Source organism: Salmo salar, chromosome 23, assembly GCF_965601325.2.
Source record: "Salmo salar chromosome 23, fSalSal1, whole genome shotgun sequence".
Taxonomy (NCBI): domain Eukaryota; kingdom Metazoa; phylum Chordata; class Actinopteri; order Salmoniformes; family Salmonidae; genus Salmo; species Salmo salar.
In genome coordinates, this window is record NC_138313.1 from 41115444 (window position 1) to 41141745 (window position 26302).

At 43.2% G+C, this 26302-nt stretch overlaps 1 protein-coding gene across 2 annotated transcripts in view; it reads right to left on the bottom strand.

Annotated features, from left to right (window-relative positions):
• LOC106584588 (ATP-binding cassette sub-family C member 8) overlaps positions 1-26302 on the bottom strand; it is a 179251-nt gene that overhangs the window by 145619 nt on the left and 7330 nt on the right. For both annotated transcript variants that reach the window (XM_082968119.1, XM_082968118.1), the window contains exons 2-4: positions 18638-18779; positions 5698-5819; positions 1321-1487 (exon numbers count right to left, since the gene is read on the bottom strand). In XM_082968119.1, the coding sequence (XP_082824245.1) occupies positions 1321-1487; positions 5698-5819; positions 18638-18779 (431 nt within the window). The remainder of the gene's footprint in view (positions 1-1320; positions 1488-5697; positions 5820-18637; positions 18780-26302) is intronic.

The window sequence follows — 26302 nt, forward strand, 5'->3', positions numbered from 1 at the left end:
GGGTGAGAACCTCCTTCCCTCAGCCAGGGCATTGAAAATGGGTCGTGGATGGGTATTCCAGCATGACAATGACCCAAAACACACGGCCAAGGCAACAAAGGAGTGGCTCAAGTAGAAGAACATTAAGGTCCTGGAGTGGCCTAACCAGTCTCCAGACCTTAATCCCATAGAAAATCTGTGGAGGGAGCTGAAGGTTCGAGTTGCCAAACATCAGCCTCGAAACCTTAATGACTTAGAGAAGATCTGCAAAGAGGAGTGGGACAAAATCCCTCCTGAGATGTTTGCAAACCTAGTGGCCAACTACAAGAAACGTCTGACCTCTGTGATTGCCAACAAGGTTTTTGCCACCAAGTACTAAGTCATGTTTTGCAGAGGGGTCAAATACTTATTTCCTTCATTAAAATGCAAATCATTTAATAAAATTTTTGACATGTGTTTTTCTGGATTTGTTTGTTGTTATTCTGTCTCTCACTGTTCAAATAAACCTACCATTAAAATTATAGACTGATAATTTCTTTGTCAGTGGGCAAACGTACAAAATCAGCAGGGGATCAAATACTTTTTTCCCTCACTGTATATTAATTACTGCTGAGTATTTTCTCATTGTTATTACTCTGGGTTGAAGTACTGTACACTCCAATGTATTTTGTAACAAGATACTTTCGAGAGCTGTAATACAAAATACTTTTTAATAAAAAAATGTATAGCAGTTCACAGTTTTCTGGCTCCTTTTCACCCTGCATTGGTATCAGAAGTCAGATGCACTATGGTTTGATACGAGCATCTGCTAAATTAACTAAATATAAATGTAATGTAAAAATTGACAGTTTGAAAAGCATGCTGAGTATTATTCTAACGAGCTCCGCCCAAAACAAGTTTTTTTCCTGAGAAGGGATACATCTTCTCCAGACAGAACGACCATGGATTAAAATTATGCCTCATCCAGACATCCAGGCAAAAAAGCTCATCATAAACCTCTATTAGAGGTACATGTAAGTGTTTGTCACAACAACCCAGCATATTCTGCCTGATCTATCAGCCTAATGAGCAGACCTGTAGGCAGCAATACTGATCATCCAATGTGCAGGTTCATCTAAAATTCTACAGTAGATTGAAAGAAGGGAGAGCTAATTAAAGCACAGGAAAGAGATGGCCGCCTGTCACACTGAGTCAAATCAATTCACACACACACACACACACACACACACACACACACACACACACACACACACACACACACACACACACACACACCTCACTCTAGGATGACACACAAAAAGGCACACACAAATACCATCCCCCTCCCACACTGATGCTCACCCTGCCCAGTATGACATTGATCTCCACAGCCAGTAGTAGTCCGTAGAGCAGGGCCAGGAGTCCTGTGATACCGTAGCGGAGTTGTCTCAGGCCGATGCCGTGCTCCGTGTACTTGGCGAACTTGATGGTTTTCATCAGAAAGGCCAAGACCCAGTAGAACAGTAGAGCTTTAGAGAAGATCAGAGAGGAACATTAGAACATGTCTGGAATCATAAGGAAATCCCCACTCAGTCTGACCACGGCAGTAATTTCAAGTCATCTCCTGATAAATGTAAATGGTTAGGAATGTCCTATACATTCCTAACAGATGATGCAGATATCCAGAGTAAGTCAAAGGAATTGTGTTTCTGGTGAACTGCACACTGCATCAGGAGTGGACTATCTTCTGTGAGGCACAGTGAGTGTGAAATGAATATCATGCATACATTTTATAATCCATCTTCCCTTTCTTTCCTCTGCTTTTGTCAGTTTAGTTCACATTTTGTGTCATAGCATTTCTGATGGTACAACTCAGTGTCAATACGGAAGAAACAGCTGTAATAAACTGTCAGAATTACCGTGCCTACCTGTCGAAAGACAAATCACTCCCATATGCTATCCATTTTAAATCCCCAAGACAGATCCTAAATTACCTGACAAATGTCATTTTTATATCTTCATACATTTTTGATGGGAGAGAAACCATGGTAACTGAGTCTCGTAGGAGAGAGTGTGCTGAGCATTCTGGTATTTGGTGTATTTTTCCTTAGCTCCCCCATGAATTCTGCAGATGTTCATAACAGAAACATGGCCTGCATTTTAAACACTAACCCATTTTCTCTCCCCCTATGTCAAGCAACATGGAAGCAGTGTTGCAGTAAGATCATCTCAAGCAAATTTGCTGAAACACAAAGCACCTCAAACAACGTCCAATCCAAAGACAGAGCCAGACTGCCAGAAATTAGTCATAAACCATGACAATCAACGATGTCAAGAATTTGTACACATTTTCCATTTGGCATATCTCTTCATGACAACTGTGTCAGAGTTTTTAACAACCCTCCCCCCTTTTGTTCCATGCTGGCTGAAGACCAACTAGCCAGTAACTAGCTAATACCAGTTACAGATGAAAGGGGAAACCTCTTTGCTTTAGATCAGGGGTCTCCAACCTCTTCTAGCATGAGAGCTACTTAAAAAAAAGGAAACATGTCGTGAGCTACTCATTTTTTAAATTGTTTTCAAATAGGCACATTCTTCCCCTCTCCCCTCCCCTGCAACTCTTCCCCAGGTCCTTGGTGTACAAGAGAAAGTAGTGCACTCTGTTTTCTGTCAATATGCCTGGTAAAATAATGGTTAATTAACAACTCTAAGGAGGCTCTATAAAATCTGCGATTTTTTCCCCCACATGTTCTGTTTTATATTTTCCAAAATTATGGTTCTCTGTTTTATTTTCCCTGGTTTTAGATTTTTGTTTTGTTTTTCACTCTCAAAATTACAATTGTTCATAGCGAAACAACAATGTTCTGAGTCCATGTCAATGCTTAAATCACATTTGAATTTGTTTAGGTCTGGAAGAAAATGAACACATTTGATATTTTTGTATAAATCCCCTTTAATTGCGAATCAAATGAGTGAAGAATGTGCCATCTAATGTACTGGTCTAGGGACAGTTCTGTACTGCTGCTGCTCATTTCATGGCAAAGTTTGCAAATAACAAATAATAGATATACTTCAGCCAGGTAAGCCTACTTTGCTGTTAACATATAATGGAGAAGGTTTTGGTAAAAGTATTTCTGTCAACCCACAAGAGGGTTATCACATCAACTGGCTACACACTGAGTGATGGACAAATACACGCACCACACAGACAGACAGGCAATATTGCTAGAAATGAATTGGCAGTTAGTTTTGGCTTTTTAAGCCAATAGTGGCCGGGGGTGGGATAATGTCAAAGTTGCATTGATTATATTTGAGATTTTATTATGACAGTTTTTCGGTTGAACACGTGAAAATTGCATGTACTTTCAGAATTGTTTCACGAGCTACTCATAGGTGGGCTGCAAGCTACTGCTAGCTTGCAATAGACCTGTTTGAGACCCCTGCCTTAGATGGGGGGAAACATATCATTATATTTGTTGATACGCTGCAGTCAAATTTTGGCACCAGTAGACTAGCTACCTAGCTAGCTATGTTACCCACGCCCCTCTGCGAACACGCCTTTTGTGATGTTGCTTACAAGGCGGTACTAAATTTGTTAAGAGAATAAGACGTTACCATTGGTGTATTATTAAAATTAGAGGGGTTTTGTAATGTCACAAAAGCCCTTATAATCCCGCCGTCTGAATCCAAGTTTTTGACACAGGGGAGGGGTCCAGTACTTTTATGAGTTATTTTTCATACTTTGGCCATCCTACTTTGATCTGGTTTCACTGAATATCATCAAATTTCATAAAAACATGATGTTGACTGTGCAGGACCTTTAATATTCTCAGCTGTCATTTGTATCACTACTTATTCAATACAAATTCTTTACGAGGATAACTACAGTACACAGTATTGGAAAAAAACAATCCCATTTCAACCTAACATCAGTTTGGAATATATACAAGTATACAGTCTTTACACAAATCATATCTCTGACTCCTGCTCAGCGGACACACATAGAATATTCTACTACATTGTTTGTCTACCTCGAACTGCAGTATAATTAATAGCCATTCAATCTGACCTATAGATCGAAAGCCATCTCAACATAATGAACTGTACATCTGGATTAACAGTTAATTTGTAATGCGTATGGTTTAGACCAAGGATGGGCAACTTTGATGGGGGGCACAAAAAAATCTGAAAATCATGAGTGGTTTGCAGGTCTGCTTATCCATTCCGACACATGCAGTCAGAGCCGGCCCTAGCCATTTGGGGGCCCTAAGTAAAATTCTGTTGTGGGGGCCCCCCACATTGCGAGCAAAATATTTTTGCGGCCCCATCTTGACAGTGGAGAGAACAATTACAAGTTTTAAAGCATGTTCGCTGCAATTCTACACATTTGGCCATTGGAAGGAGAGAAGATTTAGCAATTTTACAGCTAATTTCCTGCAATTCTACTCATTTTGCCAATGTTTGCAGTTTTGAATATGATATCTGAGTGACAGTGAGTAACAAAATCAATGGAGGTCCCCGGTTGGTAATTTTACCATCATTACTACAAGTTTAGATAGCTGGCTAGACTAATTTACCAATCAATGTTTTTTTACTGACATGGGCTGACTGAGTGACTGTCATTGACAGACGCGGTAGAGATACTCTCAATGATCGGCTATGAAAAGCCAACTGACATTTACTCCTGAGGTGCTGACTTGTTGCACCCTCGACAACTACTGTGATTATTATTATTTGACCATGACCAGCATTTATGAACATTTGAACATCTTGGCCATGTTCTGTTATAATCTCCACCCGGCACAGCCAGAAGAGGACTGGCCACCCCTCATAGCCTGGTTCCTCTCTAGGTTTCTTCCTAGGTTTTGGCCTTTCTAGGGAGTTTTTCCTAGCCACCGTGCTTCTACACCTGCATTACTTGCTGTTTGGGGTTTTAGGCTGGGTTTCTGTAGAGCACTTTGAGATATCAGCTGATGTCAGAAGGGCTATATAAATACATTTGATTTGATTTGATAACAAGAAAAAAAACTGCTGATGCACAACCACATTTTAAAATTGCACCTTGTGTATTCTACTATTCTAACACTCAACAGGAAGTTGAGACCGCCACTGAGTTCCCCCCACCAGTTGCCCATCTCTGGTTTAGATGAAACCACTTATTGCTCATTGATTGTGCTTAGAAGGCCTTTGGGGGCAACAAGGCTGCAGTGAGTAATACAAGGTTTATCCACCATTCAGTAAAGCAAGAGGTTGCTCTCGACCACACAGTAGTTGGGCATCTCTTCTGCAACCTGTGGCTTCTTTGCACTGCAGAGAGGCAGACCTCAGCAGTTGAAGATGGACATTTTCATGTTTAGTCCTAAAGTGAGGTTGAACTGTGCATTAAAGTGTGGTGACCATTCTGCCATAGTTTGCACGCACACATGCACACACACACACACTTTATGCACACACGCACACACACACACTTTATGCATACATGCACACACACACGCTTTATGCACACACCCACTGTATGCATACACACAAAAACACTATCAAACATGTAATTTTTACAGTAAATTACAGGCAATATTTATCAGTTTTAAGGAGCCTTACCTAGCAGTAGCTTGGGGAAGTTGGAGGTCAGTTTTAAGGAGCCTTACCTAGCAGTAGCTTGGGGAAGTTGGAGGTCAGTTTTAAGGAGCCTTACCTAGCAGTAGCTTGGGGAAGTTGGAGGTCAGTTTTAAGGAGCCTTACCTAGCAGTAGCTTGGGGAAGTTGGAGGTCTCTATGTTGTGGTAGTAGATGATGGAGGTGATCCCAGCCATGAAAGCCAGGCCTGCAGGCATGTACAGGTGCAGGTGGAGGGACTGGGTGAACCTGGGAGAACACACATGCGTACACACACGAACACCCACACACACACACACACACACACACACACACACACACACACACACCACACACCCCAATCGGTGTGTTTAAAATCATTCTATATACAACTTCATTATAGCTTTAATATGTCATACAACAATGCCATATAATAGCTACAATCAGGCATTGTGTGATAGTGAATGGTATTTTGGAGTGAAAGACTGGAGAGCAGCAGGAGAACTCTTCCATTCAATTCAATTCCACAGACAATAATAATCCTGTGTAGTAGACTGTAGGGGACTGTACACACAAAACAAATGCTGAGTTCAGGCTAGGGTCTATTTTTCTCCACTTCCTGTCTGACTAACGTGCCCAAAGTAAACTGCCTGTTACTCAGGCCCAGTAGAAAGGATATGCATATAATTAGTACCATTGGATAGAAAACACTTTGCAATTTGTAGAAATGTTAAAATAATGTATGAGACTATAACACAACTGATATGGTAGGAGAAAATCCAAAGAACAACCAACCAGAAAATTGTTTTTTTTCTCCAATTGAACGTATAGGGTCATATCCAAATCCAGCTCCCAGATTGCAATTCCTATAGCTTCCACTAGATGTCAACAGTCTTTGTTCAAGGTTTCAGGCTTGTTTCTTCCCAAACAAGGAAGAATTTTGAGTTTTAGTACTGGGAGTCAGAGTTGGAAATCAGTCTGCGCTCGTACCTGCTAATTTTGCTTTCCTACCAAACATACTTCTTTCCGTATGAAATATTAGTTTAATTACATTTTAGGGTACCTGAGGATTAAATAGAAATGTATTTTGATTTGTTTTAACAAAGTTCAGCGGTAGCTTTTTGGATTCCTTTCTCTGCATGTTGAACGAGTGGATTACTCAAATCGATGGGGCCAACTAAACTGACTTTTTGGGATATAAAGAAAGATTTTATCTAACAAAATGACCATGCATGTTGTAGCTGGGACCCTTTGGATTGCAAATCAGAGGAATATTTAAAAAAAGTAAGTGAATATTTAATCACTATTTGTGATTTTATGAAGCCTGTGCTGGTTGAAAAATATTTTGATGTGGGGTGCTGTCCTCAAACAATCGCATGGCATGCTTTCGCTGTAAAGCCTATTGTAAATCAGACAATGCAGTTAGATGAACAAGACTTTAAGCTTTAACCGATATAAGACACTTGTATGTACCTAAATGTTTAATATCAATAATTTTAATGATTATTTATCTGAATTGCACTCCCTCCAATTTCACCGGAAGTTGTCGACAGCCTTAAGAAGTTTTAAATTTGGGTAAAATTTTGGACATAACACAGTCAGTTGGATAACAAACAACCCATTGTTTGACATTCTCTCAACCAGCTTCATGAGGAATGCTTTTACAACAGTCTTAAAGGAGTTCCTACTTACTCTTGGCAAATTTGGACTCATCAGACCAAAGGACAGATTTCCACCGGTCAAATATCCATTGCTCGTGTTTCTTGGACCAAGCAAGTCTCTTCTTCTTCTTATTGGTATCCTTTAGTAGTGGTTTCTTTGCAGCAATTCAACCATGAAGGCCTGATTCACACAGTCTCCTCTGAACAGTTAATGTTGAGATGTGTCTGTTACTTGAACTTGTGATGCATTTATTTGGGCTCCAATCTGAGGTGCAGTTAAATTAATTTATTCTATGCAGCAGAGGTAACTTTGCGTCTTCCTTTCCTGTGGCGGTCCTCATGAGAGCCAGTTTCATCATAGCGCTTGATGCTTTTCACGACTGCACAAAGTTCTAGAAATGTTCCATATTGACTGACCTTCATTTCTTAAAGTAATGATGTACTGTCGTTTCTCTTCGCTTATTTGAGCTGTTCTTGCCATAATATGGACTTGGTCTTTTACCAAATAGTGCTATCTTCTGTATACCACCCCTACCTTATCACAACACAACTGATTGGCTCAAACGTATTAAGAAGTAAATAAATTCCACAAAATAACTTTTAACAAGGCACACCTGTTAATTGAAATGCAATTTAGGTGACTAACTCATGAAGCTGGTTGGGAGAATGTCAAGACTGTGCAAAGCTGTCATCAAGGCAAAGAGTGGCTACTTTGAAGAATCTCAAATATAAAATATATTTAGATTTTTCTGGTTACTACGTGATTCCATATGTGTTATTTCATTGTTTTGATGTCTTCACTATTATTATACCATGTAGAAAGTATTACAAATTAAGGAAAACCCTTGAATGAGTAGGTTGGTCCAAACTTTTGACTGGTACTGTATATCAAAAAAATGTTGATGAAAAATTGTATTTGACCTTACTGCTATTAGCCCATACAAACGCATTAAACAACACATTCAGTACATGGGACAGATGGTCCCCCCCCAAAAAAAAATCTAAAGAAAGTTTGTTCTGAAGTGTTTGTCCTATATCTGAGAGATATAAGAAAGATCAGGAAACATTTGTTATATATATATATATATTTTACATGTATTTAACCTCTTATTTTTGGCACTAAACAGTCTCCATATATACTTCCATTCATTTCTTCAACTGGTACCGGGGGACTTTCAGACGAGTCTTGTGAGGCCTGTCCTAGACAGTCTCACCTTTCCACAGAGGAGTCATATTAGTGTGTACTGTAGCCCAAACTGTTCGGACACTACAGCCGATTTTGTGAGAAGACAGATTTTTGGGATGTCTCATGGTCTGACAAACACCGCTCCAGCTCTGTCACCTTTCACCGCAAATGCAGAAGTGCGACATCGGTGGATGCGGTGGATTGAGATGCATCAAATGCTAAATATCTCTAGTGTACACTGACAGATTTGTATTTTTTAAAATGTATTATGTTAATTAGTTTTCCCTGGTGGTGAGGATATCGACTCTAGGGGGTTAAGTTGGGTTATTGATGCTGGGTTATTGAGCTATGATCCACGAGGTCAAAGCAGAAGACTGGAGGTGTGGCTTATTATGGGCGGGGCTTTCAGTTAGTTATTTTAGCGCAACCGTGAGAGTGAATGTCATTCCAGTTAATCTGTTTTGTTGTATTGTCAACACCATGATAAGGTTGAGTGCTGACACTTTTATGGCTTTAATACAGTGTATGAAAGCGTAATGCTGGGAAATTGAGGCTTTCTTTAGGCTTTGGAAATGTTAAAGAAACTGTCCCAAAAAATGTTTTCTTACTCAGAGCTTTGTTATCTATTAAAATGAAATTGTATTAGTCACATGTGCAGAATACAATACGTGTAGACATTACAGTGAAATGCTTACTTACGAGATCCTAACCAACAATGCAATTAAAAAAAAAAAAACGAATAAGACTAACAGATAAAAGTAACAAGTAATTAAAGAGCCGCGGTAAAATAACAAAAGTGAGACTATATACAGGGGAGCACCGGTTAGCTGAGGTAGTATGTACATGTAGGTAGAGTTGTTAAAGTGACTATGCAAAGATGACAACAGAGATTAGCAGTGGTGTAAAGAGGGGGTGAGGGGGGCATTGCAAATAGTCTGGGTAGCCTTTTGACTAGATATTCAGGAGTCGTATGGCTTGAGGGTACAAGCTGTTTAGAAGCCTCTTGGACCTAGACTTGGCTCTCCGGTACCGCTTGCCATGCGGTAGCAGAGAGAATAGTCTATGACTAGGGTGGCTGGAGTCTTTTGCAATTTTTAGGGCCTTCCTCTGATACCACCTGGTATAAAAGTCCTGGATGGCAGAAAGCTTGGCCCCAGTGATATCCTGGGCCGTTCGCACTACCCTCTGTAGTGCCTTGCGGTTGGAGGCCGAGCAGTTGCCATACTAGGCAATGCTTACCATTTTTGCCTACACTAATATTTTTCCAAAACTGCATCTATGCCATTAATTAGGATGCTTAAGACAGAAGCTTAAATACTATATTAAATAAAACACAAATATTTGAACAATGCAGAAAGTGTGGTTTCGCATAAACCAATGTTCATAGTGTTGAGGACTCGACCTCAACCACCTACCCTCACATCCTATGATGTTCCATAGTTCCCTACTCTAATTGCTAAGCTACCGGTCAGGTGAAAAATGTTTGTACAAAATCCAAACTATATTTGTAACTATGGTGTCCAGTAGAAGTCGGTGTTTGAAAGCAGTTTGGAACCAAAGAAATCATTGGAACTACGGCATAATCAGTGGGATCTCGCATTTTGCAACACACGGTTTGAAAAATAAAGTGATCAAACAAAGTTTCTAATAAAGTAATACATGCATCAGCAAACTATTTCAAAGTTAACTGCTTAGTGATTTCGACGCATGCCTCGGAGCTCTGGTATCAAACGTAACATCACTACACAAGAGTATGAGTTATGTGGGGGAAAATTACATTCAGACACGCTATGCTGTTTTGTACTGAATTGTCTCTTGTTAAATGCTATGTTTTTTTTCTAACCTGATACAAACCTGACTGACAAACAGCTTCTATTTCCAGGCCATCAGACTGTTAAACAGTCAAAACTAGCCAGCCTCCGCCCAGTACCCTGCTCTGAACCTTAGTCGCTGTTACTATCCGGATACCACCCGGTTCTCTACCCTGCACCTTAGAGACTGCTGCCCTATGAATTAGAGCCATTGAACACTGGTCACTTTAATAATGTTGACATACTGTTTTACCCATTTCATATGTATATACTGTATTCTAGTCAAGGCTCATCCTATATAACTGCTGCTGTACACACCTTTTCTATTCATATGCTGTCCATACTGTCTATAGACACTATATATATATATATATATATATATATATATATATATATATATATATATATATATATATATATATATTATGGCACCATATTCGTTTTGTGTATATATAGGTACAATCCAGACATTTTTCGGTACCCTTCCTGTCACGTCCTGACCATTGTAAGAAGTCATTTTTTTATAGTAGATGGGTCAGGGCGTGGCAGGGGGTGTTTGGTTGGTTGTTTGGGTTGCTATTTCTATGTTTTGGGTTCTAGGGTTTCTATTTCTATGTCGGGTTTTGATCTCCAATTGGAGGCAGCTGCTTCTTGTTGCCTCTGATTGGAGATCATATTTATGTAGGGTGTTTTCCATTTGTATGCCGTGGGTTGTTAATTTTGTGAGTAGTGTATGCCTGCTCTGCGTCACGGCTTTCTTGTTTTGTATTTCAAGTTTATTGTATATTGCATTAGTTTCACGATTGAATAAAAGATGTGGAACTACGATCACGCTGCGTATTGGTCCGATCCTTCTGAAAGCCCTGACAGAACAACCCACCATAAAAGGACCAAGCGGCTTGAGAAAAAGTCCTTGGAGTCGTGGACTTGGGAGGAAATATTAGATGGAAAAGGACCCTGGAGCCAGGCTGGGGAGTATCGTCGCCCGAAGGAGGAATTAGAGGAAGCGACGATACTACGAAGCGCTATATCCACCAATAATCAAGGTGGAGAGGCAGCCCCATAAATCTTTTAGGGGGGGCATAAGGGGAGTTCGTTGACATCAGGGGGAGCCCTGATCTAACTTCCCGTGCCTATCGGAGAGAGCCGTGGAGCAGACAAAAGCCAGTCAAGGAGTCAAGCGCGAGAATCCGAAGAGAAGTACTGGCAGAAATAGCACGGCGGAGCGGGCGTGCTGAGGAGCGAGCGATGAGTTACGGTGTGGTGCGCACTGTATCGCCCATATGCACTCACAGGCCTGTGCGGTCGGTGCAAGCTCCTCGCCGGTGTAGGGCGAGGATGGTCATTGAACCCGGAAGGAGTAGGCCTGCTCAGCATGCCAGGTCTCCAGTTCGCCTACATAGCCCGGTACGTCCTGTTCCTGCACTCGTCTTGAGGTGCGTGTTGCCAGTCTGGCGCCACCTAAGCCAGTTCCACGCATCAGACCTCCAGTGCGCATACCCAGTCCGGAGTGTCCTGTTCCTGCTCCCTGCACAAGTCCTGAGGTGCGTGTTACCAGTCTGGCGCCACCTAAGCCAGTACCATGCATCAAGTCTCCAGTACGTATCCATAACCCAGTACGGCCGGTGCCTGCTTTGAACACTCGGTCCCCAGTGCGTCTCCCCAGTCCGGTGAGACCGGTTCCTGCTCCACGTTCAGTGCGTATCCATAACTCAGTACGGCCGGTGCCTGCTTTGAGCACTCGGTCCCCAGTGCGTCTCCCCAGTCCGGTGAGACTGGTTCCTGCTCCACATTCAGTATGCATCCATAACTCGGTACGGCCGGTGCCTGCTGTGAGCACTCGGCCCTTAGTGCGTCTCCTCAGTCCGGAGCCTCCAGCGACGCTCCTCAGCCCGGAGCCTACAGCGACGCTCCCCAGCCCGGAGCCTCCAGCGACGCTCCCCAGCCCGGAGCCTCCAGCGACGCTCCCCAGCGGTGGTCTGCAGCCCAGGGCCTTCAGCGGCGGTCTGCAGCCCAGGGCCTTCAGCGGCGGTCTGCAGCCCAGGGCCTTCAGCGGCGGTCTGCAGCCCAGGGCCTTCAGCGGCGGCCTGCAGCCCAGATCCTCCAACGGCGGCTTGGAGGTCGGAACCTCCAGCAGTGGTCTACAGCACAGGGATTCCGGTAAGGATCTACAGTCCGATTCCTCCAATAATGATCCACAGGCCTATGTTACAGAAAGGGAGGGATCTGCGGGCGGAATGGAGGTTACGCCCTGAGCCAGAGCCACCTCCGTTGCTGGAGGATCGGGAGAAGAGGAGGGTTCTGGGTGGAGCACATGAGCCGCCATAGACTTTTGTCGCCCTCCCTACCCTCCCCTTGTGTTTTTGTGGATGTTTTTTTTTTTTTTTTTTTGTGTGTGCAGTTGGGGTCTGCACCTTTGGGGTGGGGGGTACTGTCACATCCTGACCATTGTAAGAAGTCATTTTTCTATAGTAGATGGGTCAGGGCGTGGCAGGGGGTGTTTGGTTGGTTGTCTGGGTTGCTATTTCTATGTTTTGGGTTCTAGGGTTTCTATTTCTATGTCGGGTTTTGATCTCCAATTGGAGGCAGCTGCTTCTTGTTGCCTCTGATTGGAGATCATATTTATGTAGGGTGTTTTCCATTTGTATGCCGTGGGTTGTTAATTTTGTGAGTAGTGTATGCCTGCTCTGCGTCACGGCTTTCTTGTTTTGTATTTCAAGTTTATTGTATATTGCATTAGTTTCACGATTGAATAAAAGATGTGGAACTACGATCACGCTGCGTATTGGTCCGATCCTTCTGAAAGCCCTGACACTTCCCGAGATCTGTGCCTCGAGACAATCCTGTCTCGGAGCTCTACAGACAATTCCTTTGACCTCATGGGTTGGTTTTTTCTCTGACATGCACTGTCAACTGTGGGACCTAACATAGACAGGTGTGTGTCCAATCAATTGAATTTACCACAAGTGGACTCCAACGAGTTGTAGAAACATCTCAAGGATGATCAATGGAAACAGGATGCACCTGAGCTACATTTCGAGTCTCATAGCTGAGACATATATAAATAAGGTATTTAGGTTTTTTATAAATTAGCAAATCATTCTCAAAACCTGTTTTCGCTTTGTCATTATGGGGTATTGTGTGTAGATTGATGAGGAAAATGTTTTATTTAATCAGTTTTAGAATAAGGCTGTAACATAACAAAATGTGGAAAAAGGGAAGGGGTCTGAAAACTTTCCGAATACACTGTATATTTGAGAAACAGACGGCTCACAAGTCCTCAACAGGCAGCTTCGTTAAATAGTACCCGCAAAACACCAATCTCAATGTCAACAGTGAAGAGGCGACTCCGGGATGCTGGCCTTATAGGCAGAGTTCCTCTGTCCAGTGTCTGTGTTCTTTTTCCCATTTTAATCTTTTCTTTTTATTGGACAGTCTGAGATATGGCTTTTTCTTTGCAACTCTGCCTAGAAGGCCAGCATTCAAAACAAATACGGGCCATTATTTATATATATATATATATATATATATAAGTCGGAAGTTTACATACACTTAGGTTGGAGTCATTAAAACTCGTTTTTCAACGACTCCACAAATGTATAGTTAACAAACTATAGTTTTGGCAAGTCGGATAGGACATCTACCTTGTGCACGACACAATTCATTTTTCCAACAATTGTTTACTGACAGATTATTTCACTTATAATTCACTACATCTCAATTCCAGTGGGTCAGAAGTTACATACACTAAGTTGACTGTGCCTTTAAACAGCTTGGAAAATTCCAGAAAATTATGTTTTGGCTTTAGAAGCTTCTGTTTGGCTAATTGACATCATTTGAGTCAATTGGAGGTGTACCTGTGGATGTATTTCAAGGCCTATCTTCAAGCTCAGTGCCTCTGCTTGACATCATGGGAGAATCAAAAGAAATCAGCCAAGACCTCAGAAAACAATTGTAGACCTCCACAAGTCTGGTTCATCCTTGGGAGCAATTTCCAAATGCCTGAAGGTACCACGTTCATCTGTACAAACAATAGTACGCAAGTATAAACACCATGGGACCACGCAGCCGTCATACCGCTCAGAAAGGAGACTCGTTCTGTCTCCTAGAGATGAACGTACTTTGGTGCGAAAAGTGCAAATCAATCCCAGAACAACAGCAAAGGACCTTGTGAAGATGCTGGAGGAAACAGGTACAAAAGTATCTATATCAACAGTAAAACAAGTCCTATATCGACATAACCAGAAAGGTCGCTCAACAAGGAAGAAGCCACTGCTCCAAAACCGCCATAAAAAAGCCAGACTACGGTTTTCAACTGCACATGGGGCAAAGATTGTACTTTTTGGAGAAATGCCCTCTGGTCTGATGAAACAAAAATAGAACTGTTTGGCAATAATGACCATCATTATGTTTGGAGGGAAAAGGGGGAGACTTGCTAGCCGAAGAACACCATCCCAACCGTGAAGCACGGTGGTGGCAGCATCATGTTGTGGGGGTGCTTTGCTGCAGGAGGGACTGGTGCACTTCACAAAATAGATGGCATCATGAGGGAGGAAAATTATGTGGATATATTGAAGCAACATCTGAAGACAATAGTCATGAATTTAAAGCTTGGTCACAAATGGGTCTTCCAAATGGACAATGACCCCAAACATACTTCCAAAGTCGTGGCTAAATGGCTTAAGGACAACAAAGTCAAGGTATTGGAGTGGCCATCACAAAGCCCTGACCTCAATCCTATAGAAAACGTGTGGGCAGAACTGAAAAAGCGTGTGCGAGCAAGGAGGCCTACAAACCTGACTCAGTTATACCAGCTCTGTCAGGAGGAATGGGCCACAATTCACCCAACTTATTGTGGGAAGCTTGTGGAAGGCCACCCAAAACATTTGACCCAAGTTAAACAATTTGAAGGCAATGCTCCCAAATACGATTTGAGTGTATGTAAACTTCTGACCCACTGGCAATGTGATGAAAGAAATAAAAGAAATCATTCTCTCTACTATTATTCTGACATTTCACATTCTTAAAATAAAGTGGTGATCCTAACTGACCTAAGAAAGGGAATTTTTACTAGGATTACATTTCAGGAATTCTGAAAAACTGAGTTTAAATGCATTTGGCTAAGGTGTATGTAAACTTCCAACTTCAACTGTGTATATATACTGCTCAAAAAAATAAAGGGAACACTTAAACAACACATCCTAGATATGAATGAAAGAAATAATCTTACCAAATACTTTTTTTCTTTACATAGTTGAATGTGCTGACAACAAAATCACACAAAAATAATCAATGGAAATCCAATTTATCAACCCATGGAGGTCTGGATTTGGAGTCACACTCAAAATTAAAGTGGAAAGCCACACTACAGGCTGATCCAACTTTGATGTAATGTCCTTAAAACAAGTCAAAATGAGGCTCAGTAGTGTGTGTGGCCTCCACGTGCCTGTATGACCTCCCTACAACGCCTGGGCATGCTCCTGATGAGGTGGCGGATGGTCTCCTGAGGGATCTCCTCCCAGACCTGGACTAAAGCATCCGCCAACTCCTGGACAGTCTGTGGTGCAACGTGACGTTGGTGGATGGAGCAAGACATGATGTCCCAGATGTGCTCAATTGGATTCAGGTCTGGGGAACGGGCGGGCCAGTCCATAGCATCAATGCCTTCCTCTTGCAGGAACTGCTGACACACTCCAGCCACATGAGGTCTAGCATTGTCTTGCATTAGGAGGAACCCAGGGCCAACTGCACCAGCATAGGGTCTCACAAGGGGTCTGAGGATCTCATCTCGGTACCTAATGGCAGTCAGGCTACCTCTGGTGAGCACATGGAGGGCAGTGAATATATATATATATATACACTGCTCAAAAAAATAAAGGGAACACTTAAACAGCACAATGTAACTCCAAGTCAATCACACTTCTGTGAAATCAAACTGTCTACTTAGGAAGCAACACTGATTGACAATAAATTTCACATGCTGTTGTGCAAATGGAATAGACAACAGGTGGAAATTAAAGGCAATTAGCAAGACACCCCCAATAAAGGAGTGGTTCTGCTGGTGGGGACCACAGACCACTTCTCAGTTCCTATGCTTCCTGGCTGATGTTTTGGTCACTTTTGAATGCTGGCGGTGCTTTCACTCTAGTGGTAGCATGAGACGGAGTCTACAACCCACACAAGTGGCTCAGGTAGTGCAGCTCATCCAGGATGGCACATCAATGCGAGCTGTGGCAAGAAGGTTTGCTGTGTCTGTCAGCGTAGTGTCCAGAGCATAGAGGCGCTACCAGGAGACAGGCCAGTACATCAGGAGACGTGGAGGAGGCCGTAGGAGGGCAACAACCCAGCAGCAGGACCGCTACCTCCGCCTTTGTGCAAGGAGGAGCAGGAGAAGCACTGCCAGAGCCCTGCAAAATGACCTCCAGCAGGCCACAAATGTGCATGTGTCTGCTCAAACGGTCAGAAACAGACTCCATGAGGGTGGTATGAGGGCCCGACGTCCACAGGTGGGGGTTGTGCTTACAGCCCAACACCGTGCAGGACGTTTGGCATTTGCCAGAGAACACCAAGATTGGCAAATTCGCCACTGGCGCCCTGTGCTCTTCACAGATGAAAGCAGGTTCACACTGAGCACATGTGACAGACGTGACAGAGTCTGGAGACGCCGTGGAGAATGTTCTGCTACCTGCAACATCCTCCAGCATGACCGGTTTGGCGGTGGGTCAGTCATGGTGTGGGGTGGCATTTCTTTGGGGGGCCGCACAGTCCTCCATGTGCTCGCCAGAGGTAGCCTGACTGCCATTAGGTACCGAGATGAGATCCTCAGACTCCTTGTGAGACCATATGCTGGTGCGGTTGGCCCTGGGTTCCTCCTAATGCAAGACAATGCTAGACCTCATGTGGCTGGAGTGTGTCAGCAGTTCCTGCAAGAGGAAGGCATTGATGCTATGGACTGGCCCGCCCGTTCCCCAGACCTGAATCCAATTGAGCACATCTGGGACATCATGTCTCGCTCCATCCACCAACGCCACGTTGCACCACAGACTGTCCAGGAGTTGGCGGATGCTTTAGTCCAGGTCTGGGAGGAGATCCCTCAGGAGACCATCCGCCACCTCATCAGGAGCATGCCCAGGCGTTGTAGTGAGGTCATACAGGCACGTGGAGGCCACACACACTACTGAGCCTCATTTTGACTTGTTTTAAGGACATTAAATCAAAGTTGGATCAGCCTGTAGTGTGGTTTTCCACTTTAATTTTGAGTGTGACTCCAAATCCAGACATCCATGGGTTGATAAATTGGATTTCCATTGATTATTTTTGTGTGATTTTGTTGTCAGCACATTCAACTATGTAAAGAAAAAAGTATTTGATAAGATTATTTCTTTCATTCAGATCTAGGATGTGTTGTTTAAGTGTTCTCTTTATTTTTTTGAGCAGTATATATGCAAAGTGCATTCAGAAAGTATTCAGACGCAAATTTGTTAACATCACTGTTAGTGAGTATTTCTCCTTTGCCAAGATAATCCAACCACCTGACTGGTGTAGCATATCAAGAAGATGATTAAACAGCGTGATCATTCCACAGGTGCACCTTTTGCTGGAGACAATAAAAGGTCTCTAGGCTTCCCTGTGGCTGAGTTGGTAGAGCATGGTGTTTGCAGCGCCAGCATGGTGTGTGCAACGCCAGGGTTGTGGGTTCGATTCCCACGGGGGGCCAGTACAAAAAAAAATGCATGAAATGAAATGTATGCAATCGCTACTGTAAGTCGCTCTGGATAAGAGTGTCTGCTAAATGACTAAAATGTAAATGTCCCTCTAAAATGTGCACTTTTGCCACACAACACAATGACACAGATGTCTCAAGTTGAGGGAGCGCAGGAATGTCCACCAGAGCTGTTGACAGAAAATGTTATGTTAATTGCTTTACAATAAGCCGCTTCGAACGTCGTTTTAGAGAATTTGACAGGACGTCCAACCGGCCTCACTCGTCAGTCCAAGAGGACTGGGGAAGTACTGGGGAGGTATTGATGAGGTACTGGGGAGGTATTGATGAGGTACTGGGGAGGTATTGATGAGGTATTGGGGAGCTATTGATCGAGGTAATGATGAGGTAATGGGGAGGTATTGATGAGGTAGTGGGGAGGTATTGATGAGGTACTGGGGAGGTATTGGGGAGGGGTACGTCAAACATGGCCATAGTTCCAGTAGAGCACTGGTTCTCAATCCTGGTCCTGGGGACCCAAAGGGGGAACATTTGTGTTTTTGCCCTAACACTACACAGCTGATTCAAATGATCAACTCATCAAAAGGCTTTGATGATTTAAATCAGGTGTGTAGTGCTAGGGCAAAAACACAAATGTTCCCCCTTTGGGTCCCCAGGACCAGGATTGAGAACCACTGCAGTAGAGGATTAGGGGGAAATGGACTCACCCATCGGAGACGATGCCCTCAGCAATCTCACAGACCAGGACAAAGAGGAGGATGAAGGTGAGGAGCCAGCGCAGGTTGTGACCAGGGAAGTGCAGCCAGGTGCTGTGGTGGATGTGCACCTTGGAGCTCTGGCTGCCCCAGCCTTACAGCACACAGCAAACACAACAACAACAACAACACAGGAAACAGGAAATTAACCTCAGAGAACAGTGTGATGTCTGTCTGATCTCAACAATAACAACACAGGAAACAGGAAATGAACCTCAGAGAACAGTGTGATGTCTGTCTGATCTCAACAATAACAACACAGGAAATAGGAAGTTAACCTCAGAGAAAAGTGTGACGTCTGTCTGATGTCAACAATAACAACACAGGAAGTTAACCTCAAAGAACAATGTGATGTCTTTCTGATGTCAACAATAACACAGGAAACAGGAAGTTAACCTCAGAGAACAGTGTGACGCCTGTCTACCGTAGCTTCCCTCCCTTCTTTATCTGATCTGATGAGAGACAGCAGTGCTTAGTTTGAGCTGGATCCTGCCGGAACAGGGGAATCCATCAATATTGGAATGCTTCGTTGCGAAACCCATTTGGCAAGTTTCAGTACCTCTCTTGGTATGAAAATGTATTTTCACCATTTGCAATGTAAAAATTATAATAAAATCAGAGTTAATTCAAGTTGCCTCCTGTAATTCTCCTGCCCCCTAAAACACATCATGTGAAAACGTGCCCGATATTATAATAACTGATTCGTGTTGGGCTGGCCCAGGTTTATGGTTTGCTCAAACCTGTAGCCCGTATAGACCAATGTGTGGCCATTGCTGTGGTGAGAGCGAAACGCGTGCCTGTATCTCTTACAGAACTCCCTTTCTATGATCCCTCTCCCTCTCTCTGCTCTGATAAACATGAGCCTGCAACTCTCATCTGTCCAGCATTGCACTTAAAGTCAAATCAAATGTCATTTGTCACATGCACCAACTACAAGAGATGTAGACCCTAAAGTGAAATGCTTACTTACAAGCCCTTAACCAAAAATGCAGAAAATATTTACTAAATAAACTAAAGTAAAAAATTTAATAAAAAGTAACACAATAAAATGACAATAACAAACAAGGGGGGTCAATGTAAATGTGACCATTTGATTAATGGTTCAGCAGTCTTATGACTAGGGGGTAGACGCTGTAAAGGAGCATTTTGGATCTAGACTTGGCTCTCCGGTAGCGCTTGTCGTGCGGTAGCAGAGAGAACAGTCTATGACTTGGATGACTGGAGTCTTTGACAATTATTTGGGCCCTCCCTCGACACCCCCTAGTATATAGGTCCTGGATGGCAGGAAGCTTGGCCCCAGTGATGTACGGGGCTGTACACACTACCCTCTGCAGCGTCTTACGGTTGGACGCCGAGCAGTTGCATTACCAGGTGGTGAAACAACCGGTCAGGATGCTCTCGATGGTGCAGCTGTAGAACTTTTTGAGAATCTGGGGACATGTGCCAAATGTTTTCAGTCTCCTGAGGGTGAAAATGTGTTGTCATGCCCTCTTCACAACTGTCTTGGTGTATTTGGACCATGATAGTTCGTTGGTGATGTAGACACTCTCAACCCACTCCACTACAGCCCCGACAATGTTAATGGGGGCCTGTTTGACCCTCCTTTTCCTGTAGTCCAAAATCAGCTCCTTTGTCTTGCTCACATTGGGGGAAACGTTGTTGTCCTGGCACCACATTGCCAGGTCTCTGACCTCCTCCCTATAGGCTGTCTCATCGTTGTCGGTGATCAGGCCTACCACTTTTATGTAGTCAGCAAATGTAATGATGGTGTTGGAGTCGTGCTTGGCCACGCAGTCGTGGGTGAACAGGGAGCACAGGAGGGGACTGAGCACGCACTCCTGAGGGACCCCAGTATTGGGGAACAGTGTGACAGATGTTATGTTTCCCACCCTTACCACCTGGCGGTGGCCCATCAGGAAGTCCAGGATCCAGTTGCAGGGGTAAGTGTTCAGTCCCAGGGTCCTTAGCTTAGTGATGAGCTTTGAGGGCACTATGGTGTTGAATGCTGAGCTGTAGTCAATGAATAGCATTCTCACATAGGTGTTCCTTTTGTCCAGGTGGGAAAAGGCAGTGTGGAGTGAGATTGAGATTGCGTCATCTGTGGATCTGTTGGGGTGGTATGCGAATTGGAGTGGGTCTAGGGTTTCCGGGATAATGGTGTTGATGTGAGCCATGACCAGCCTTTCAACACTCTTCATGGCTACTGACGTGAGTGCTACAGGGTGGTAGTCATATAGGGAGGGTACCTTCGTTTTCTTGGGCACAGGGACTATGGTTGAAAATGTCAGTGAAGTCACTTGCCAGTTGGTCCGCGCATGCTCTCAGTACACGTCCTGCTAATCTGTCTGGCCTTGTGAACGTTGACCTGTTTAAAGGTCTTGCTCACATCGGCTACGGATAGCGTGATCACACAGTCGACCGGAACAGCTGGTGTTCTCATGCATGCTTCAGTGTTGCTTGCCTCCAAGCGAGCATAAAAGGCATTTAGCTCGTCTGGTAGGCTCGTGTCACTGGGCAGCTCGCGTCTGGGTTTTCTTTTGTAGTGCTTAATAGTTTGCAAAGCCCTGCCACATTTGACGAGTGTCAGAGCCGATGTAGTAGGATTCAATCTTAGTCCTGTACTGGCACTTTGCCTGTTTGATGGTTTGTCTGAGGGCATAGCGGTATTTCTTATAAGTGTTGGAATTAGTGTCCCGCTCCTTGAAAGTGGCAGCTCTAGCCTTTAGCTCGGTGCGGATGTTGCCTCATGTCTTCTGGTTTGGATATGTACGTACGGTCACTGTGGGGACGACGTCATCGATGCACTTATTGATGAAGCCGGTGACTGAGGTGGTATACTCCTCAATGCCATCAGAAGAATCCTGGAACATATTCCAGTCTGTGCTAGCAAAACAGTCCTGCAGTGTAGCATCCGTGTCATCTAACCACTTCCGAATTGAGTTAGTCACTGCTGCTTCCTGCTTTAGTTTTTGCTTGTAAGCAAGAATCAGGAGGATAGAATTATGGTCAGATTTGCCAAATGTAGGGTGAGGGAGAGCTTTGTATGTGTCTCTGTGTGTGGTGTAAAGGTGGTCTAGAGTTTTTTTTTCTAAACTTATTTCCTCATAGAATCATAGGGAAGGGTGCTGGAGGTGCCACAGCATAAATGAAATAATTCAGAATACTAGACCAGGAATAGGTCTATCATTTAGCCACAGAGGATCAATAGCTTATTGTGTGTTTTGTGTGTTGCCCAATCACAAGGCATTCCTACCGTCGGGAACGCACCGTTTATCTGTCAGTGAACATCATGCAAAACAGGCTTTGGATTCTGCTGAAAAGAGAATACTAAACTGTTTGTAGGCTACCAAATATGTTATCAACTTCCAAATAGGCCTATTGAGCGAACAACATTGTTTGACAAAGTTAAACAAGGAAGATATAGGCTTTCGGCACGAGCGCATTGGCCATCGCCGGTGAGTGAGCTGTGCATCATTGAGTGAGTCTGTGAAACTGGAAAGTTTTTTTAGGACTATAATTTCCTCCTAGTATTGTACAATAAGTGTGTCTTTTCCCAGACCCTAGGCTTAGAAAAAGAATCCCCCTGTGTGCAACTTCTGCATGCGCCTCTACTCTAGTGCTCTACATATGCAATGCTTTATTATAACCTTTTTCTTTTAATGCATTCTGGTACCTCAGAGCCCCCCAGGTCACCCTCCTCTCAGCTCACTTTTTGTTCCGGCAGGTCCCAATTTACAAATGAAGCACTAGGAGAGAGTTGGACAGGTGAGAGTCAATTTCAATATTATACATTTTACTTGTCTACAGCCGGGATTCAATCCAATCAAGCTTTTTCAGCTATGCACATTTTAAAGGCAATGTTTCTTGTTCACACATACCGCAATCACGGTAAACGCTGAACATGTCAGCTCAATCATAAATGACCTTCAAATGTCAAGTGCTCTATAAGGCGGATCTGCTGCTGATTAGATAAAATCCTGGCCTCAAATAAGACACCTCAGACTACTGATTCACGTACAGGGACTGTGGTGGACACACACAATCCCCTTCAGGTGAATTCACTTCCAGACATTTGCTTAAAGCTGTAGATTCAATTCTGCTAACTCCCAGTCCAACCTTGAAAAGCTTAACAAGGAAGTTGTCCCTGTGAGTTATAGGAGTAGGACAAGATGAAAGGTCATAGGAGCAGGACAAAATAAAAGGTCATAGGATCAGGACAAGACGAAAGGTCATGAGATAGGACAAGATGAAAAATCGTAGGAGTAGGACAAGATGAAAGGTCAAAGGAGCAGGACAAGATGAAAGGTCGTAGAAGTAGGACAAGATAAAAGGTCATCCGAGGGGAGTCAGTGGCAACCGGCCAAGTCTGTGAAGGCCTTCACTGCGAGGTGGGTCACCAAGCTAATCTCCCTTTAACAGTAACCTTGTCTGTAGCCTCCGGTGCCTGCAGCTAGGCCTGTCTAGACAGAAATAGAACAACACTACCTTGCCTGTGACTTCCTGTGAGCTCCTAAAAGCTATTATAAAGTAAACTCGCACACCTTATGTGCTGCTATATGCATGGAGATTTTTTTTATCTTCAGTAAAGGGACAGTGCAGTCAAAAACGGGATTGTGAAAATTATGATAATGCACTTCATGTAAAAGCTGTTTGAAAAAACGGCCTGAAGTATCAGTTTGTTTGTCTGGGTGGAGTTTTTGGACGTATAAGTTAATAGACCAATAAAAGAGCGTTTTCCCTCCTCACTGCCAATAGCGGCTCGTTTTCAGGTCACACATCCCTTCCATTAGGCTCCTCCGATTAGACCTTCCCTCAGACCACTCCCAAGCAGTCCGAGCAAACTTCTTGCTTGAGGAAGTGCATTCAGCTAAGAAGCTATTTTTGTTTCTTTTAGACCATTTTTTTCATTTAAAACAATCACAGTAAGGTACTTAACTGTTACCCAGAAATCAGTTGATATTGAGATAAAAATAGCTGCACATAGGTGATCTAGATGTTTCCGACATTTAATGGATCTTATTTACCAATGTTTCGGTCAAACTACCATTAACGTAGAAAGACTATAGACCACCAGTGTGTTGGAATTTTCTTTTCATTACAGTCAACTCCTAAACGCTAACATCTAGGATTTTAGCTCAATGGACTAATGGTCTTGAGCCAAGCAATAGCCGCCAGTTAGACATGTGGGCAAAAACTGTTTGAATCAACGTTGTTTACAGGTAATTTCAACCCCCAAAAATCTATGTGATGACCTTGAATCAACATGGAAAATTAATTGGATTTGCAAAAGGTCATCAACATAAGGGCATTTGTATTTTTTTCACCCAACTTTTAACCTAAATTCAATGACATGGTGAAATATTTAGCTGATTTCGTGTTGAATTCACATTAGTTGACAAATCAAACAAATGTAAATCATGAAGAGCTTATTTTGCTGTGCTTGTGGGTTATCAAACACACCTGGTACTAACTGACAAAATGCTCATTAAAATGATATAATAATCAAAGTGTCATGGGTTTTATTATCAACGCATCCAACTGCTGCCTTAAACAACATCTCCTTACCAATTACATTATGCTAATGCTGTCGGGCGGTGAGTTAATCACTCACAGCAACTCAGGCACGCAAACAAACACATAGACATACACGCGCATGCCCACGCGCGCGCGCCCACGCCACACACGAACACATACAAAGTGACACCTGTTCTGGTGAGTATACTCATTTACTGTATAATTCTGTAGAAAGTTGTAGTATACTGTAGGATACTATACTACACACTGTAGTATCTCTCGATCACGTGTAGTACCTAGTATAGAATGTTTTTGTATAACGTAGAATACTATAGTAAATACTACAGTATTATCCACAAAAAAACACTGTAGTATATACTACAGACATTCTCCTGCAGGTTTTCTCAAGGAGAAAGTCCCCCACCTCTATCTCAAAGATAGGAAAAAAACAACACTTTAGTAAATACTACAGTCTGAGAAACAGTAACTATTAAAGTATACCACAGTCCCCCAAAATCCTATAGTATACCATACTACAGTATGCAAAAACACTACAGTAATTAACATAGTACATACAATTTTTTTCATTACTAGAGTATACTGCAGTAAATACTACAGTATTCACTGTAGTGTTCTTGTGGACTTCAGTCCCTAAAAATACTACAGTGAATACAACAGTAAGGTCTGCAAAAACACTGCAGTGAATACTACAGTATTCCTACCATAGTATACAGTCGTGGCAAAAAGTTATATTAATTTCCACAAAGTTTGCTGCTTCAGTGTCTTTAGATATTTTTGTCAGATGTTACTATGGAATACTGAAGTATAATTACAAGCATTTCATAAGTGTCAGGCTTTTATTGACAATTACATGAAGTTGACGCAAAGAGTCAATATTTGCAGTGTTGACCCTTCTTTTTCAAGACTTCTGCAATCCGTCCTGGCATGCTGTCAATTATCTTCTGGGCCACATCCTGACTGATGGCAGCCCATTCTTGCATAACCAATGCTTGGAGTTTGTCAGAATTTGTGGGTTTTTGTTTGTCCACCCGCCTCTTGAGGATTGACCACACATTCTCAATGGGATTAAGGTCTGGGGAGTTTCCTGGCCATGGACCCAAAATATCGATGTTTTGTTCCCCGAGCCACTTAGTTATCACTTTTGTCTTATGGCAAGGTGCTCCATCATGCTGGAAAATGCATTGTTCATCACCAAGCTGTTGGGAGAAGTTGCTCTCGGAGGATGTGTTGGTACCATTCTTTATTCATGGCTGTGTTCTTAGGCAAAATTGTGAGTGAGCCCACTCCCTTGGCTGAGAAGCAACCCCACACATGAATGGTCTCAGGATGCTTTACTGTTGGCATGACACAGGACTGATGGCAGCGCTCACCTTGTCTTCTCCGGACAAGCTTTTTTCCGAATGCCCCAAACAATCGGAAAGGGGATTCATCAGAGAAAATTACTTTACCCCAGTCCTCAGCAGTCTAATCCCTGTACCTTTTGCAGAATATCAGTCTGTCCCTGATGTTTTTCCTGAGAAGTGGCTTCTTTGCTGCCCTTCTTGACACTAGGCCATCCTCCAAAATTCTTCGCCTCACTGTGAGTGCAGATGCACTCACACCTGCCTGCTGCCATTCCTGAGCAAGCTCTGTACTGGTGGTGCCCCGATTCCGCAGCTGAATCAACTTTAGGAGACGGTCCTGGCGCTTGCTGGACTTTCTTGGGCGCCCTGAAGCCTACTTCACAACAATTGAACCGCTCTCCTTGAAGTTCTTGATGATCCAATAAATGGTTGATTTAGGTGAAATCTTACTGGCAGCAATATCCTTGCCTGTGAAGCCCTTTTTGTGCAAAGCAATGATGACGGCACGTGTTTCCTTGCAGGTAACCATGGTTGACAGAGGAAGAACAATGATTCCAAGCACCACCCTCCTTTTGAAGCTTCCAGTCTGTTATTCGAACTCAATCAGCATGACAGAGTGATCTCCAGCCTTGTCCTCGTCAACACTCACACCTGTGTTAATGAGAGAATCACTGACATGATGTCAGCTGGTCCTTTTGTGGCATGCAGTGGAAATATTTTGGGGGGATTGATTTGCATG